Below are 18,403 nucleotides of genomic sequence, written 5' to 3'. Positions count from 1 at the left end.
TAGTAACAGTTTCAAGTCAACAAAAACAAGCTGGAAAATTTCAAAACTTGAGCATTTTATTCTATTTGTTTGGTCTTTTAAATCTCAACATCTTTTACTTTCTAGATTTCTCTCTCCTTTTTCCTTTCCGAATTTTGACACATATCTAAATATTAACATTAACGCGTACATGTTTTCATATATTCCTGTACAGACCTTGTGACGCATTCACTTAAATTCATCTCCAGTACTTCTCTCTGTAAGTGCAATCACGGACGGTTTTAGCTTCAAAAACTGAAGCCACATGTTGTCTTAGTCAAACTTCACATTTGATTTACCCGCAAAATGCTCTTTAAACAAACCAGGCCTTGTGACACGCACACGGGAGTCTGGATATAGTTTGTCTCTTTCAAAGCAGAGAGCCATTTGTTCACAACCGAGGCTACTCTTCCTGGTTGCCAAGGTGATACGTCAAGGAGCGACACTGCCGCTGCAAGCTGAATGGCATACGTCACTGTTGGTGAAAAAAAAAATAAAAAATTAAAGGAAAAGTTTAGAAAAAAAGTGAGGGGAAGGGCTTCTTAAAGGTTAACGAACAGTTTTTTCAGTACCTTTCGAGTCTGGTGATGTATTATCTATGAGTCCACATAGCATGTTGATTATTTCTGGCACAGGATGTTGTCCATTTTCAACAGCAATTCTGCATAAACCGCCTGAAAACAAAAAGATCTTAGTTTAAGAAAGTCCTCACAGATGCTTGTCTAATCGCAAGATACCGCTGATTGTGCAGTAACCATTTCACATCCAGGAGCAACAAGCAAGTTATTTGTCCTCACAACGTCAATCTAACATCAAGGAGACTGGTGATGAGAAGAAAGAAAATGTCGATCATGGGGAGTTGCTCGACTAATCTCCCAAATGCTGATTCTATAAGAACTGCATGCCAGTCATTAGGAAGAAGTTAACTCTAAGAACATTTCAGCTTACATCGGTTTCAGTAGTACGAGGCGACTGGGAATATTGCTACTTACCTTGAATGGAATGCACAATCCAACGCAGGTTACCTCCCGCCCCCCCCCCCTCCCCCCAGCAATTCATCAAGTTTCCCAGACAGTTAGCTGGTAACGATTTCATTCGAGGGGGGGGGGGGGGGAAGAAAGGCACTGTAAACTGAAATTAACCTGTAAAAACTCATCTCGTTTAATAGTTTTCATCCGTTTTTCCAACATCGACTACTCACATACTATTTATCTTCTTTTGCGCGTAAACTTACCTAAAAGGTGAATACACAACACAATTCGCGATTCAGGCAGCCTGGTTTCTGTGGAATTCCCACACTTAAGGCAAATCCCACACACTTCCTTTTCGTCAGTGAAAGGTTTCTTCCCTCCTTCCTTGCCTCCTGTTGTCATAGAGGTATTTTCCTTACTTATTTCGTCTTCAGTGCTGAAAACCCTAGGCATTGCTTTAGAAAAATCAGAATTTTTGTCCTTGTCGGTGACCATTAGACAAACGCAAGTCGCTTTGCTGAACTCGCCTAATCCAAGACCTTGACTGTGCTCTCCATCTGACGCCGTTTCTCGTTCACCTGTGCGAGAACCTTCTGCCTCCTTCTCAGCCCACGATCTTAATATTTGCCAAATGTGGTTCAGAATGAGATCAGTTAAGGTCCATTGCCAACCAAGTACACAAGATAACAACTCAAAGGATTTGAAAATCTCAAAAGAGTAGCTGTCGAGGACAAATCTTCCTTCTAGGAGGGAAAATAATACATAAGACGTGAGCCTCTGGATGAAACCCACGCGCGTAACCATTCAAATGAGAACTACCGAGCCATACTTTCATGTGGTATTGTCTATCATACAGGCACCAGTTGTGCGAATGGTGGATGACACTTTCTAATGGATAAATCTCTATCCGGTGGATAGCGCAGTCAGTTTTGCTGACTCTTATCTGATAAACAGCATTTTATGTGTTGGATAGCGTTATCCGCTCTTTCAACAACTAGGTGCGGTACCACTAATTCTAACTTTTAAAGTCTGCGCATTTAAACTTTGTGAGTGTCGATTCAAATGAAAGGCTGCGGATGATACCTTAGTGTACGACTTTTTAAATGAAGGCTACCGAGAAGCAATTGCAAGTGGTACAGTTTAGTAATACTAAAATATACAAATTGGGTTTAACTAATCAGTTGGTGGATAGAAACTGATAACTAATCAGTTGGTGGATAGAACCCTGGTGAGTGACCATTCATTTGAAAGCTTTTGAGCAGTTCTTTCATATGGTGCTATTTATTTTACTCAATAAGGTGGTTCTCACTTCTTTTTAAAGTCTGTGGATGAAACCCTGGTGGGTATTGAGCGTATGAGCTGCTACTGAGCGCAATTTTAACTCAAGAACTATTAAACCCTTAAACACGCATGAATGACCAAGACAGAATTTCTCCTTACAGTATTAATACAATATCAACGGAAAAGTGATGAGAGTGAAGAAAAATATCAATTTAGGGATTATCAGTTGATCAAACACCAAATTCTCCAAATTGACACCGATAGTATTGTATGGCAGACAGTAAGGAGAATTATTAATGAGATTTTGGGTGCGAAAGGATGAGAAAATCATCATAGACGACCTACCAAATGAGTATAGCTAGCAATCTGACTTATTCAACTCATTTTTGTTTCAATATACAAACAACTTCCTTCACTGTACCTTTACCAACACTAACAGAGGCGCCGCTCTCTTCATGCAACCACTTGGCAAGCTGTGATCCAAAATTCTTCAGTTCTTCATCCGTAGCACAATCACCTTCCCAACAGCATAAATTACGCAGAATTTTCCCAAATTCCAAAGACGGACACTTGTTGGCCCAATTCAATAACACTAACTTCAGTGTACAAGCTAGAGGCGATCGTTCAGCCGACAGGCAGTCGGAGGGCGATCGTAAGACTTCGGGCCAAACTGAAGCTATGGTAACAACGAGCTCTAAGGCCGCGTTGTGGAAACTGTATAGCGTGCGCATGACATCATAAAGGATTGTTCGAGCATTGGAAAGATCGTCTTTGAGTTGACATAAGGCTGTCAGGACACGGCTAAAAAACCGAAAATACAAACAAGAAGCGTAATCTCGCAATGAAATTGTGACTTTTCGAGAAAGAAATGACATTTGAATGTAATAGAGATGTCTGCACAAGACTTTGAGAAAAAGGGTCCTGCACAAAGCTTAAACGGTATAATGAAACCGTAACATTTTGAGACTTTTACCCCTAAGAGTACTAGCATCTAATTTCTCCTTCCAATACCACCTCTGAATCAAACATTCGAAGGTCACGAGAATAAAAGAAATGATTACCAACTAAAGAAGCATTTGATTGATAAACAAATTCTCCTTGTCAGCACCATAAAAATGCATAGACAACAGTATGGAGAAAATGCATACTGATGCTAGGGTGTAAACGGTTAAAAAAAGAATTATATTCGACTGTTCGGAAGAGAAAAGAAATTTCCCACGTCTAGATATTGTGTTTTCGCCTTCTGACAGAGTTGACGAAAGAAATTGCGTCTGCCTTGACATTCTAATAATAATTTCAGGTTTCGATGAAAGGTAATACTTACCATAATGACAAGTTCCCTTTTATTTCCTCCTCTTTGAAAGCACAAGAAGCTTCGATTAAACTTCGAGAACACAGGGTAACCAACTGCGCGATCAAGTTTCCAAATAAAGCTTCACTGGATAACAGGGATACCACTTCCAATAGACGGGACTCAAAACTGGAAATAATAGGTTTCCAGTTTAATGGTCTCCCTTCAGACTGAATCTGCTCGAGTTTTTCAAGAATGTGAGGCGTAAGATCGTCCTTTCGTTTTTTCAAAAAATGGATTATTGCCGAAGCTACCGGCGTACTGGACGAAATGCATTTTTTACTAGTCAGTCTACTGAACACAATTTCCAGCTCCACATTATCTTCATAAATGCGGCCAAGGCATTTGATTACATATTGGACTTCTGTCTGGTAACCTGGTCGAACCGATAAAGGTCGAAATTTACTGTCTTTATCATCAGTTGCCTTCGTTGAATCTTTTTTATGTAATTCCTTCCCCAATATTGGCCGAACGTTGCTATTCTGGTCAACCAGTATTGCTCCCTTGTTGCTTACAAATACTGGTCCCTTATTACCAACACAGCTCTCCAACGGTTGATTCATTACGTCCTTGTTAAGAGCAACTCTAGAGGCAACCAAACGTACGCTCGACTTTGGAGATTGTTGTTTGTCAGTAACACTGAGATGTCTTTTAGCTCTTTTGCTTTGAGGCTCCTTCTTTTGTATTGCTGAATCAGACACTGATCGTTGTAGAGTCCGCTTTGCCGAGACGCTTCCCTGTGCACGGGATCTCAACAAAGGCGTTTGCAAAGGTCGTTGCAATAGGACTCCTCTCGTTGGCGAAGAAGTTGATTCCGACGTCATTGTTTTGGTCTTGACAAGAGTATTTTTTGTCGAAATGTCCTCATTGTTAAAACTTGTGTTACAACCAGACATGTTTTTGTTTGGGTTTCTTTTCAAGCTTTTAGAGTATGGTTCAGTCAAGCCTCTTTCGTCTCGTTTGCCTGGACACTTATCATGTGCATCAGGTATCAAGATAGTAACGTCATTACCATCACTATTTGAAATAGGAGAGGCTGGAAGTACAACAGTTTCGTCGTCTGAAGGGCAAGGAGATGGAGGCAGAGGCGATAGCGATGGAAAATCCTCTAGGAGGCCTTCGAGGTTGTTCAGCAAAGCTTCGATTGGGGGGTCATCCTGCAAATCATGTGCTGTCGCCGAGGCTTTGGGTGATTCCCTTGTATCAAGGGTCCCTAACAACTGCAAAGCTTTTTCACTGCTTTTGATTTGAGTTCTTTCTTGTTCAGGAAGAGCTGAAGAAGGACTTTCTCTCCCTTCATGATCATTACCATCATCTTCAAAGGAGGAAATCTTATCTTTACAACCAGAAAGTTTTCTTCTGTCGCTCGATGTGTTACAATCGCTTTGGCCGCTATAACAAGGCATTTGCCTCTCCATGTCGGTTCTCTCTGTTTCCTGCCTGGAATTTGCGGGGCAGTCTTTGATCCCGTCTCTGAAACTGGACGAAACTCTTATCACATCAGATTTTATCCGTACCCCGTCTGTGGAAACCAAAGAATCTGCTGCAGTATTTCTACAGGATTGCAAATCTCCGTCAAGTTCAATAGCCACCGGAGGCTTCCTTTCATCTTTATTGGGAGTTCTTAAAGACTTCGTATCTGTTTGAAATTCGGAATACTCCCTTCTCTTGCCTTTTGATAGCTCTCTTTCTTTGCTCGGCGCACCTTTACAGGACGCTAGATCATTCTCCAAGTTAGAAAGCGTCACTCCCGTAGGAAACGTTAATGACCCTTCCTGAATCATTGCTCTTGACAGAGATATCCTGTCTTCATAAATTGCATCTTTAAGCTTTTCTTTGGCGGAAATTTCCAATTTTGTTGAAATTTTGGTGTAAGTCACACTTTTTTCCGTGTGAGTCTCATTAATTTTGCCGTGAGTCACACCAGTTTGAGTCATACTCCTTTCGGTGGGAGTCACACTTGTTTTGAAGCGTGACACTCTAGTATTGCTATGTGTCACGTTAGTTCCCGTGTGAGTCACACTAGGGGTGATGATGGTGGTAGTTGCCACTCTACCTTTATGCGTCAGAGAAGAACATTTCGTCGCGGAATCGTCACACAACGCTGTAATTCCTTCTCCCAAGTTGGCCCCTTGATCTGTAAACCTTTCAGTTCCGCTATCTTCAGTTGAGCTACCAAGCTTCGCTTCGTCGGACGCAAAGCAATCGGCGTTTCTCTTTGAAGCTAGTTGTCTGTTTACAATGACTTCCTTCATGTGGTGACTGTCTATTGAGGACTCTTCCTTTGTTTTCACAGTGATAGTACAAGAACGCTTCTTTGAACAAATTGCCAGACTGGTTTCGATTTTTGCATCGCCTGTCAAAATTTCAATTGGACTGCATGTTGCTAATTTTCCAGTAGCTTTGCAGCCGGAAGAATTTACATCACTCTCCTTTTGATCAGAACCAGTGGTTTCAAACACAGTTTTATTTTCACGATCATCATCGAGAGCACTACTCACGCTTAATTCACCCAAATCTGAACTGTTTCTTTCCGCTGAACAACTTAAATCTTCCTGATTCTCCTCAATAACGGCCTCTGAATGGTCACACCAATTCTCATCGTCGACAAGAATTGAATCGACCTTTGAATTATTGCGTAGGGTTTGTAAATTGTCCACAGGAACGGTGTTATCTGCAATCTCCTCGCTTTTAAACCTTGACGAGTACCCGCTGTCAGTGGCCTGAGGTCTACTTCTACTGTCTCGTAAATTTCGGTCGTTTAGTTCATTTGTCTTACAAGCTACAACTTTCGCGTCCGCTTCGATGTTTTCAGGTTTTATTGAAACACAAGTACAAGCGTCAGTTCTATCGCTAAGTTCGGCTAAAGAAATATCATTATTGTCAGAACTGAACTCTTTCGACGGGGAAAGTGGAACGGCAGTCTTAATTTGAGATTCAGAAACGCTCTCAAGTACAGTAGACATGTTTGTAGTGGGAACATCAACCGCTGATAGGAACGCGTCCGAATTTTCTCTTAGGACCTTTGGTTCGACTGAGCCTGGCAGCGGAAATGCGGAGGCTTCCGTTTCCGTTGGAGGTACACGAGAAGTGTTATCATCGTCTAATTGTTCCTTTGACCCTGAAAGCGAGGCTCCTGGGCATTCGCGCTCGTTGGCGTAGTCATGGTGAGGCGTGACGTCACCAGCATCGCCATTGATAGCTTCAGACAGCGAGTTCGAGCAATTTCCTTGATCCCGAATTTCGCGCTGGTTTCTGAGAGCTTCCGTAAAGGAAACGAAAGGAGCTTCACTCTCATCTCTGTTTTGAGTACCCTTTGATTTTCTCTTTTCTATTGCATCAGGATTACGTTTTGAGCAAGTGTTTGTTATCTTAGAAGAATTTCCTAATCTTATATTTGACTCTTTTCCAGTTTCTTTCTCTGATGAACTGTCACCATCAGACGAGGAACTTAGCTTCATCGCTTTAGCCCTGGATCGAGTTATGACCTGGGGATTCGGTGATGTCATTCGGCGCTTGCCCTTTTGCCGAACACCAGGCGATTCCGCTTTGTTTATCGCTGCGTTAAATACTTGCGCAGTCTCAATGGGTTCCGTATCTTTCTCTAGTGCATATTCGCTCATTTGAGTTCCGGTATGATGCGCTTGATGAAATGTTTCCCGTTTTGATGTTTCATCTCCTGCATAGTCGACATTGCAGTTCGTTTCAGAGAAGTTTTCGGATTCTTCAAGCACAGACGCAGTAAACTCATTTGGGGCTTCATTCATCGAAGGTTCATCCTTGTTGCCTTGAATATCATTATCATTTTCACCCTTCGCTGCCTCTTTGAAACTGTTTTCCAAATCCTCGTCGAAGTCTTGACTACTGTCTCTAGTTGCCAAAGATTTTCCTACAGGATTTTCCGCGTCACCCTGATCACCAGTTAAAATATCCGCTAAATCACCTAGACTATAATCGCTGTCGCCATCTTCGCTGCCAGCATCGTTGCTACTTTCACTGCAACTCTCTTCCGCTGGGCCAGGACTTGGCGGAAGGGGACTGAGAGCTGGGGCCATATCCTTTAACGCATTTAGCTCTTCAATTATATGTTCCAGGTGTTCTTCTGAATGGGAGCCCGAAGATGAGGGCTGTTTATGTCCCTCAGGCGACGAAGGCGGCTGCCAAGATTTCTTTCTTTGCCTGCACGGAAAAAGAAATCTTAGCAAGGTAACGTGAGCTCACGATTTTACAAAACACATATTAAAAAATTCGAAGAACTGTAGACCAAGAACGGCACCATTCGGTACTACTTTATTTTGGAGTGAGTTTAAAATGCGGTAAAACTTCGGTAAAGTGCGGTAAAATAGCGGAGAAAGTGCAATAAAATAGCGGAGAAAGTGCAATAAAACTGCGGGGTACTTGCGAGAAAAGTGCGGGGAAAGTGTGAGGAAGCGCGCCGACTTCTACGCTTGAACGCAAACTCAACGGTTAACTACCAGCGCTCAAGAAGACGAACGTCATCGACACCCAACACTACAATCAACTAAATTGCTCAGTACCACAACAACCGAAACTTTACGGCCTGTCGAAAATTGAAATATTGTTATGGTTCATTAGTACATGCGACTTAAAATCGACGACAGTCGTGTGATCAAAATCCAATCTTACCTCGATTTTGGTGTCTTTTCTGTCCTGTCTTTCCCATAAGTTCTTGCTATAGGAATTAAATAGAGAAAGATATCTGAATCCAATGTGAGGTGTACAAGTGTTTGTGCGTAAAAATAATCTTACTTGATACAGAAATAGGAGAATATTGAGAGAGGGTCTGGTGGGCTACATAACCAGCAAAAACCAATGAAAACCGAGGATGGAAAGAATAGTATTTCAAAGAAGCGACGCAATTTACTAAAAGCATGGAAACTAAAACTAGTTTATTTTCAAAGAGAATGCGACTAAATTTACAGACAGTCAGTCAAATCCAATCACAGAAGTCGTTGTGAAGCTACGTAAGGAGAGAAAATAAATATCGTTTAACGAAATACTTGAGTTAGTGCGCCCATAAAATTTCAATACATGAACAATTCAAAGAGAGGCATATAAGTCAGTTTTCCTTACCACATCAATACAGTTTTAATTTAAAAAAAATTATGGCAAGAAGAATGAAAACATCAACAAAAGGATTTTGTCTGTTTTAAGAACAAATTCTCAGAGCTAAGTTATGAAACATCACGAAATGTGAATGAGAGGGCTGGAAGATTTGGGAGAATAAACTTTAAGTTACCCAATTGTTAAGCCCTGAATCTTTATTTATATAAATATCTTGTAATAAAGGAGATTATTTTCATGAAACACCAAGTTCAATACTTTCTCCTTTCTGTTCATATGAATGTAATAAAATGAAACACAAAAATTAGACCGCGATGCATGTACAAACAAAGCTGAACTAACCAAGTCGGGCTTCCAGCTTGAAACTTTGGATTTCATCCTGTTTAAGAGGATAAAAACATGAAAAAAGTTACATTAAATAAGTTTAAAATACGCTGTGAAATTCATCTACTCTACCATTACTCCCTTGAGCTACGCTTGCAAAGAACCAGACGCACTTTCTAGAAGTTGAAAATTTATGCATTGAGGTGTTTCTATCACACAGAATGACACCAAGCCTATGAAAGTTTGGACAGCTCGCTAATGAAAATTTTGTACTCCAAAATCTAAGACAAGTTTTTGTTCAGCAGCACAGACATTAAATTTAACCAGCAAAATGTTAATACCAGAACCCTCAGGAGTTTGGTGCCAAAAAGGTGTGGTTGCATGGCTACGCCATATGACAGCTACAGGATGCAGTTCTGGATTTACAAAAGGTGCATTTTCTGCACTGGCAGATGGTACTGAGCCACTGGCAATGGTTTACCCTGCTCATTACGTTAAAAGCAAAATAAATTATCTCACTGTTCTGCATAAATGAAATATTTGGTGGAGGCAGGATTAAGTAACACAACCAACACCACAACTCATCCAAGGAGAGTTGCTACACCTCTGCTGGTGTCATGCAACAGAAAGCAGAATCAGCAGTGTTCACCACTTGGCTCCTGCGCAATAAGCCGTTTTTGATATATCAAAATTCTAACATGGCTCTGAGGCTAGGGGTAATAAAACTTAAGAGATTTATTATTCATCCCTCAACCTTGATGTCATTTCCTTTGTTTTATTCCCCCAAGCCTTGGAGCTAAGTTTGAATTTTAATATATCACAAATGGCCTTTTCTTCAGAGAACAAATAATGAGGAATAGCAAAGAAATGTTTCGTTTCTTTTACCTTGGATTTCTCAAGCTGTTGCTCCAACTTTGCTGCTTTTCTATTCGCCTTATTCAGCAAACTGGACATCTCCTTGTTTTGCTCTAAACAGCACGAGACATGATCACCTTAGACATATGAACAGCAAACAAAAATGCACAAAAAGTCTGAGAAATAATTTAGTCACCTTTCTCTTTTTTGATCTGTTCCTGTAGCTTTGCAATAGCAGCTTCACTTTTCTGCAAGCTGAAAAAAACAACTTCATGAGAAGTAAAATCACAAGAAATTAGCTCCTACCTCAGGAAAGGATCACTTTAATTTCACAAGGGGGGTTCAATTTTGCCATTATTTTTTTGATAGAAGTAAAGATCTCCTGTCACTTTTTTTGGACTTAGAGCGTATTCCACTGCTGCAACATACATGTAATACCAATTTCACAATATTTTCACCTTTCAAGGTGCCAAGAGCTTTGATTCATCTTCACTAGGATTCAGCAACGAAAAGAGATGATAAATGTCACATCCCTTGTGTAGCTGGCATTCTGTGTGCCCTTTAACCATTTGGCTCTTAACCCTTTACCTCCCAGATCAAATTTGTAATTCTCCTCACAGTCAACTATATAATTCTCATAATGTTAGTTCAGACAATTTAGTATTGGATCAACTCACTATCCTGAAATTGATATCTTTCTTTATTCTCATCACTTATCTGATTAATATAGTATTGATATTGTAAGGAGAAATTCTGTCTTGATCACTTGCAGGAGTAAAAGGGTTATCAGTGACAAGGATCTTATTTCTCCTTACAATATTACTCTTGAATCAAACATTAAGGTTACCAGAATAAAGGAAATGTGATAGTGTAGTGCTGAGAAGGACTGTTGTTGCTAGTGGTGACTGATGTCACGACAACCTGTGCAGAAGTCATCATCAGAGTCAAGTGAATGGTTGTGGTCATTTGAATGTACTAAGTCTGGTTTGTGTAACCTTACTGGTCAGTTTTTCCATCATGTTATTGGCTGTAAGACTCAAGTGGCATAGGTCCATTGTGATTGGTCTGTTTTGATCCGTGACCAATCGTGACTGACTAATAACCACTTGACTGGGCTCCTAATTATATGTATGTTTGAAGTTTTATATGAAATAATTCATATTTGTACTGCGGTTGTAGATGAAAGTGAAATGTGATCATCGCAGTAAATTTTCCAATTTAAGCAATTGGAAAGAAGAAGCCTGAAAAAAAATCAGGGCTTCAACGGGATTCGAACCCGTATTATATGTATGTTTATCAGTTACCTCTTTTTTCGTTTTTGCATCTCATGAGCTTGAACTTGTTTCTCCAATCTCCACTGGCATTCCTGTTCTTCTTTGAGTTTTGTAACACTCAGTAGCTCTGAGTTTGTTTTCTGCAATTGATAATAAGATCAACAAAAATTAACAAGACCAGGACTGATTTGGTGTGTATTTTGTTAACAGAGTAGTTGTTCATCATCAAAAAGCAAACAACTCCATGAAATAAGATTTCTGGTAATCCTGAGCAAGAGCACAATTCTGTTACTCTCAATAAAAATGTCAATATGGAGTAACAACTAAAAGAAAGGAGATAAATGTAACAAAGTTTCTTTCATATCATACACAGTGTGTCCTATTCCATTACTACACAATTTTACTGCATAATATTATCATGAGAACATACAGAATATGCCCCAGTATTACAGCATAGAAAGAGCAAAAATACAGAACAGCAAAATGGCTGCACTAAAAGATCCAACTTTAATTTTCTTTTCAGTTTTTTAGGGTTGACTATTAAAGAAACAAACTTTTTAGTATGACAGGTTTTTTGGTGGTTGCAAAGAACACCTCAGTGGTTTTGCTCATGTTGTTTCTGTCTTTCACATACTTCCTATGCAATCAATATGATGCAGAAATGCAGAGGGTCCAGATAAGGCTGTAGGATGTATTTTGCAAACTAAAATCAAAATACTTTAGAGTGAAATAATAGTGGAATTATTAGTCCCTTATTCCATGGTTTAACATATAATAAGCATGGACATTTTTCTCATTGTTTTTATTTTTCCTTTACCCTTCGGGGCTTGGAAAAACACTATGCAAATTGCAAAATAACTGTGCATATTATGAGTTAAACCACTGAAAAGAATGTACTTATATCATCCCATTGGTGGAGTACCTCAAATGTCTGTAGCTTTTCTTGTAACTCTGCAATGGTTGAATCAGCTAAAGACTTTTCCCTGTGCAGTCGCGCTACATTCTGAAATAAACAAGAGCACTTCCAACTTAAATTGAAACAAGGTAAAATATTTTTAAGTTAGGTAAATGATGATTTATGATAAAATGAAAAGTAGAAGGGGGAAGAATGACTTGAATTTCTTTGAGGTAATCCATGATTTCGGAAAGGGTCCTGCTGGGTGATTTTGAAAAAGTATGTGGATCCTACAAATTATTACCAATCTTTTTATCATATTTGTTCAAGAAGATTTAAGATTGACAAGAAGTAAACAAATGAATGTCTACATGAGCATATCCATAGCAACTACCATTCAGGGTGGAAAGGGGTGCGAGGTAACTGATGTTGAAAAAACCATACTTCTAACATAATCCAACTTAAAAGGTATAAGATCTGCATCAAAACTGTACTAAAGATTTGAAAATCAGTCTGACCTAAACCTAGGACCACACAAGACCGTCAAGGACTGTAAGGTAACATGGGGTTCTGAACAAAAAACTCTGGCTCCAAGCAAAGCCATACACTTGGTAGGATTCTATTAACATTCTGCTACTTGTGGAGCTCAAAAAAAAAAGTTTCTGTATATGTAATCAGTAACATCACGTTATGTGTAATGCAACAAAAATGGCAGGCAGGGATGTTGTTACAATATCAAACCAACCAACTTCAACCCCAGGAATTTCAAAACAGGCTGGTGACAGCCAGAGTTCTGCTGGCTACTTGATAATATGCCGCTGGTTACTCTGGTCAAAATAATGACCTTTTGGCCCTTAATGAACTTTTCACAGTCATCTACTTTTACCAAGTCTGAGTCATACTTCAAAACATTTCAGAAATCCTTGTAACCCCATCATCAAATTTGACCCCTAGTGCATGGGATTGGGTGTTCAATTGACATTCAAGTCAGATCATTCAGCACACACTTAAATTAGTTATCATAAGCCCCATGTTTGCCACACTGTTGAAAAACAGTAAAAAGAGCCACCACCAACAACATCAACTTCAACAAGATAGGTACCTTCCTCAGAGGTTCACTGGAATGTAGTGCCCTGTCCAGCTGGCCTTGCAAAGTTTCAATTTTCCTGTAGTCATAGCACAAAATTACGATAAATACTACAATTCCAGATATAGTTAGAATTTAAAGACTAAAGATGGCTGAACATTCACTTTCCAGCAATTTTAAAAATGCTTAAACTTAAGCAAATATTCCTTTTTGGCATATGGAACATTTATGTCATATAACACAATCAATTAATTTCTTATCTCCCAACAAGGGCTTACAATACTAATAACTATTAACACATTTCTAAATATGAAAATGACATATTTTAAAAATAATACCAAAGGTGTTGAGTCTTAAAAGTGTGCATGTACATCTTATGATGTCCTGCACTACCCTTGCATCAAATAATTTTTCTTAAAATCAATTTCCATATCAAATCATTTTACTTTAAAAACAAATCCATCACCAGCATTTAATTTAAATTGAAGTAGTTTTGGCTTTTAAAACCTAACTCCAGACAATCTTATATACAATGGCAATTGCATGATTGTATCATTTCAAATTGTCTTACATCTGAGCTGCTTCCAGTTTCAGTGTGAAGTCAGTGGCTTGTTGAAGATGTTTATCAGATTCTACAACTGGTTAAGGACTCACTTCAAAAGAGAACTTCATTAACTTGTAAGTAAATATTTCTAGAGACAAGTATATGCAATCCAAAAGGTCTTCACTACCAAGTACTCAATACACTACACAGAACTTATACCATACAGAATCTTTCAGAGTTTTACATGTAGTCATGGTTTTGTTGCACATACTTAAGTTTTCCATATTCTGAAGGGAAAAATAATTACACTTAAGAATTCTAACACATAGAATACCATTTAAAGGTGCTCTGAGCACCAAGCACTAAATGTTAGTTGGGACTGATTCAGAATTTTTGATAGGGGGGGGGGGTGGGGTTTAAAACTCCTGCTTCAGAAAAAAAAAACACATTTTGTTTTTTAACTACAACCAAAATAAGCTAAGAAATACTTCAAGACAAGAGAATTTTGAAGGCCACAGTATATTAAATGCTATCCTGTAGTTTAAAAAATTTTGGCTTCTGAGGAGTAGCACAACATCCCTGTTGTCTGGTTGGGGAGGGTCTGGATATCCCAATTACCCAACATTGTGTAATACCTGGTCCAATAATTTGTACATTTAAATTAATTCTGGTAATAGGACCAAGTGAAGTCCAATTCACTCTGTAATCATGCAAGTAATTAACAAAATCAGTTGACCGCAAAGCAGAAGTCTGATTTGTCAAACACAAGTATGATTACAGACAGGATTGGACAACACAAAGTCCTGTTACCAATAAATCATATCTATTGCAATTTTCGAAAACAGAAAAAAACAGTTGGAACAAATATCTCTTATAGAAACATTGTCTTGGTAAAAAATTCCTCAATTATGGAAATTCCACTGTTTTTATAGGATAAGTGGTTGTTGCTATGGTTATTGTGATCAACTCTGTGGTCAGTGGATTTGGCTGAAAGGACTTATTATGATTGGCTGCATCAACTGTCCAGTAACAGGTACCCCATTACAGCCAACTGTCGGATTACACTGTTCAATAACAATTGCACAGAATGATTAGTGAAAAATAAAGCAGGTAATGCATCAATCACATTTGAGGAAATTGTAATGGTTATGATTGATTGGCAAAGAGAGGGAATGATATGGAGACTAATCAATTTTAAAGTTTTGCAGTAAGCAAGTAAACAAACAAAATTAAATACATAGTATTCATCTTGAAGAAAACATTGAGAGGATACCCAAGCATTTCTCTTGATACTTCTTGATAAGCTCACTACAATAGCAAAAATAACGACAAACTTGTTAGTTTTGGAAAAAATTGAAATTGTTTTCTTTCTTCTAACTCTGATTTAGTCTATATTTTGACTCTGCTTACAACCTGATTTGCGATTAACACAAGGTTGAAAGTGCTCCAGTGACTCCGACTATGACTCTGTCTCCAGTGAAAACTAACCTCAAGGCTGTTACCTCTAAAGAGAGCTGCTCAGACTTAAACAACTTAAGACAATAAGTCTTAAGCAAATACCTTAACCCCTGATTCAAGATGGAGTAGAGTTTAAAATATTGCTCTCATAGGAAAAAAAAACAATAATGATAAGAAGGCTGGCTACAGTAAATGTAATGTGAGGTTATTTTAATCACCAGGCAGCAAAACAAGAGAAGAGACATTTTGCTTCTTTAGGTCAGGGACATAAAACATGGACACAGACTACAGAAAAAAAAACAAAATCAATAAAGCTACATGTAACTACCTGTAGACTTAAGTTTTCACTTTGTAAAACAGTACAAATGTATTTTAATTCATAACAAGAAATCTACATAGACCAAAAACTTTTTGCCTCAGTGGTTAATCTCACTGTCTTGTCAACACAAACTCCTTGGTTGATCTTTTTAATAAAAGGTAAAATTTAACCTACTCTGTTGAAATAATCTTTTCCTTGATCATTCTTAGAGTCAGTGCATGTTCTTTCTTAGTGGCCTCAAGTACCTGAAAGAAACCACAAGTAGCCATGATCATTAGAGCCCTAACTGCACAAAACATTGACCAAAATCTACTAGTTATGAAATTTATTTAATTCTTCTGAGAAGCTCAAACCACTTGTACATAAGAAGTGCACATATATGTAGTTAAGACATACATACTCTTTTTTCCAGGGTGGTTGTCCCGCAAAGTCCTAACATTACTCATATAAACATAGCAACAAAGAAAGGTTATGGAGATTGTGGTTATTTGTACATGACTGATTGAGGACACTGTGATTTAACGGGATAAAAGGAACATGCATGATAATGAAGCTTGTCAGTGTACTCAGTTATCTTCTTGCAGCAAAGCACATGTACATGAGAACCGAACACTCATAATCAATGAAGGCGTAATAAAACATCGTCAACCTTCATGGACCGTTCTTAGCATTGTCAGAATCAGTCGGAAAATTGTACGAAACACAAATGGTGTCCTTTAAGTGAGAACCTCATATTTGTAAACTAAACTAGAAACAAGACGTAGTTTGGACGTTTTTAAGGGTCTGGAACAATTATTTTTAGAAAAGACCCAACAAACCTCTTTCATTTTTGCACATGAAGAGCAAGTAGAATCAATAGAATTGTCTGAAGCTGAATCAGCCATTGTTGAATCAGACACTGCTTTCTGACAGCTTATAACTTCTTGCGATTTTAAACACCACGAATTTCCCCTGCACAATCTTCTGCCATTTTGACTTCACGGCCGAAAACTGGGAACGAGAAAGACTATCTCTACACCAGTCTTTCACGGTGTGTGCTAAAATGAAAGAACTGGAAAGGATATGAGGGTCTGAGGATTATCAGGATAAGATTATTGAGATAAGATTGTATTTTTAAATACAAAAAGAGAAGTGTGCCCGTGATTCATTCCTTCATGAAACAAGATTATCAATATAAGTTTCCCGGTCTCATTTAGTAAACATACAACATGCTTACAATTATTATTCAGGAATATTTTACTTATCGATTATTGTTCACAATTAACGTTAAAGAAATATCTAGGCAATTCCTTGTAACTTTCTTAAAATCTTCTCATCCATTCTGGAATGTTATTTTGTTCTCAGTCTGAATTACGTGACTCAAAGTTGTTAGATTGCGTGACAGAAGTATGTTTGTTTTTAGTATGACATTTCCTGATGTTCTGTCAAGACTGGTTGAACGTGTTAGATTCCTATGTCGCGCGCGTAATTACAAGTTTTACTTTTCACTGCTTCAAGCAACAGCTCTACAGAAATGTCATGGAAATATGTACTCGTTGGAGTTTCTATCTTTCAAATTGTTTACAGAGTCAAGATGCTGGGTCAATTACACAAGACGATTATTAGCACTCAAGATGCAGTCTGCAACGACAATTCGCGTGCGGTGTTCTACATCGGACAACGACGGACTCATAACTGGATTATTTTCTTTGAGAGCGGGGGTCTTTGTTCGTCGAAGGCAGACTGCAACAAGCGATATTTGAACAAGAATTCGACTGTGTTAATGTCTTCGAAGTATCTGCCCGAAAAAGTAATCGGAAGAGATATCTTGTCTTCTTCAAAAAGTGAAAATCCGACTTTCTTCAACTATAATCATGTGCTGGTCCCTTATTGTAGCAGTGACCTGTGGCTTGGTAAAAAATCAACTCACCGGAACGGATCCTTTGATTTCGTGAATGACCCGTCCGTAGATAACTTCAGTTTTAAAGGCCATACGATTTTTCGTTCAGTATTCAAAGATTTACACAAGAACTACAACATCTCACTTTCAGAAGAGATCGTGGTTTCGGGTAGTAGTGCCGGAGGGATAGGAGTTTTAAATCACGCAAATTGGCTTACAACAAACTTTACCAGTTACTTATCAACGAAGCCCAGATTTCTTTTCATAATAGACTCGGCATGGTTTATAAACTTCCAGGATGGCTTCAAATCCAGAGTGAACTCTGAATTTGGCAAATTAACGAACATTTCGTCGGCTGCATGTGCAGATATGCGATATGGTTACGCATGTTGCCTATCAGCGTCGTGTCTCCTTACACACCACATTTCGACCGCAATGCAAATGGCGTTTGTTTTTAGTTTGTACGACATTTATATGTTTGCGGACGTGCTTAAAAGGCTTGAAAGTCAGGGAAAGACAGCCGAAAATCATGTAGCAGATTTTTTATCTGCAGTAAGTATGTATGGCGGAGCCATGAATGAGTCACTTGAAATTCCTCAAAGGCGTCGTGTTAGTTTTTTTGTCCCGGCTTGTTTTCAACACACTTATTTGAGTACGTCAAGTCTTTGGGACAAAGACAGCGTTTTACAACCTTTGATAGAAGTTACCCGAGACAATGGAAAATTCAGGTAAAAAGAATTAATTGAAATTAATTTTTCGTGCTTGCGACAAGTTTGGAGGTACTCCAAACCCAAATGAAGTAAATATCTCTGTTCCTTCCTGTTATCAGGTGACCTTTCACACACGTCGGATTATCATGGATAAAATACTTGAATGCACTACCTTCCGGTACAGACAGTGCTATAAAAAGAAATGCAAATCGATTGAAAAAGGAAAAAAAACCAGTTAAAGCGGAACAAAATAGGGATCTCGATAGCTCAAGACACCTTGATGAAGAGAAAAATATTCCAATCGCTGCCCTAGGAGAATTTTTGGCCTAACCCCACTCCCTTAGCCCATAAA

The 18,403-nt window shown here is 38.7% G+C and overlaps 2 protein-coding genes across 2 annotated transcripts in view; one reads left to right on the top strand and one right to left on the bottom strand.

Annotated features, from left to right (window-relative positions):
• Positions 1 to 38: 38 nt before the first annotated feature.
• LOC113673880 (uncharacterized) lies at positions 39 to 16,448 on the bottom strand. Its single transcript, XM_027190338.2, has 16 exons — positions 16,281 to 16,448; positions 15,637 to 15,707; positions 14,959 to 14,993; positions 13,713 to 13,773; positions 13,157 to 13,220; positions 12,082 to 12,162; positions 11,190 to 11,299; positions 10,082 to 10,140; positions 9,916 to 9,998; positions 9,049 to 9,085; positions 8,269 to 8,314; positions 3,595 to 7,800; positions 2,692 to 3,071; positions 1,253 to 1,732; positions 591 to 692; positions 39 to 493 (listed from the first exon to the last, which is right to left on the bottom strand). The coding sequence occupies exons 1-16, from the start codon at positions 16,344 to 16,346 to the stop codon at positions 303 to 305; spliced, it is 6,072 nt and encodes a 2,023-aa protein (XP_027046139.2). The 5' UTR covers positions 16,347 to 16,448; the 3' UTR covers positions 39 to 302.
• A 457-nt stretch (positions 16,449 to 16,905) lies between these two features.
• LOC113673872 (uncharacterized) overlaps positions 16,906 to 18,403 on the top strand; it is a 13,553-nt gene continuing 12,055 nt past the window's right edge. Inside the window, exon 1 of the mRNA XM_027190327.2 lies at positions 16,906 to 18,069. Coding sequence (XP_027046128.2) covers positions 16,976 to 18,069 — 1,094 coding nt within the window. The 5' untranslated portion in view covers positions 16,906 to 16,975. The remainder of the gene's footprint in view (positions 18,070 to 18,403) is intronic.

Source organism: Pocillopora damicornis, chromosome 14, assembly GCF_964200805.1.
Source record: "Pocillopora damicornis chromosome 14, jaPocDami1.2, whole genome shotgun sequence".
NCBI lineage: Eukaryota > Metazoa > Cnidaria > Anthozoa > Scleractinia > Pocilloporidae > Pocillopora > Pocillopora damicornis.
This window is presented reverse-complemented; position numbering and strand designations above follow the sequence as displayed.

Bases quoted from the DNA above. Each gene is read 5' to 3' on its own strand.
- LOC113673880 (XM_027190338.2), bottom strand. From the start codon at position 16,346: ATGGCTGATTCAGCTTCAGACAATTCTATTGATTCTACTTGCTCTTCA. The intron at 9,086-9,915 runs GTAAAAGAAACG...CCTCTTAAACAG, and splicing joins AACAGCTTGAGAAATCCAAG to GATGAAATCCAAAGTTTCAA. The intron at 8,315-9,048 runs GTTAGTTCAGCT...TAATTCCTATAG, and splicing joins CAAGCTGGAAGCCCGACTTG to CAAGAACTTATGGGAAAGAC.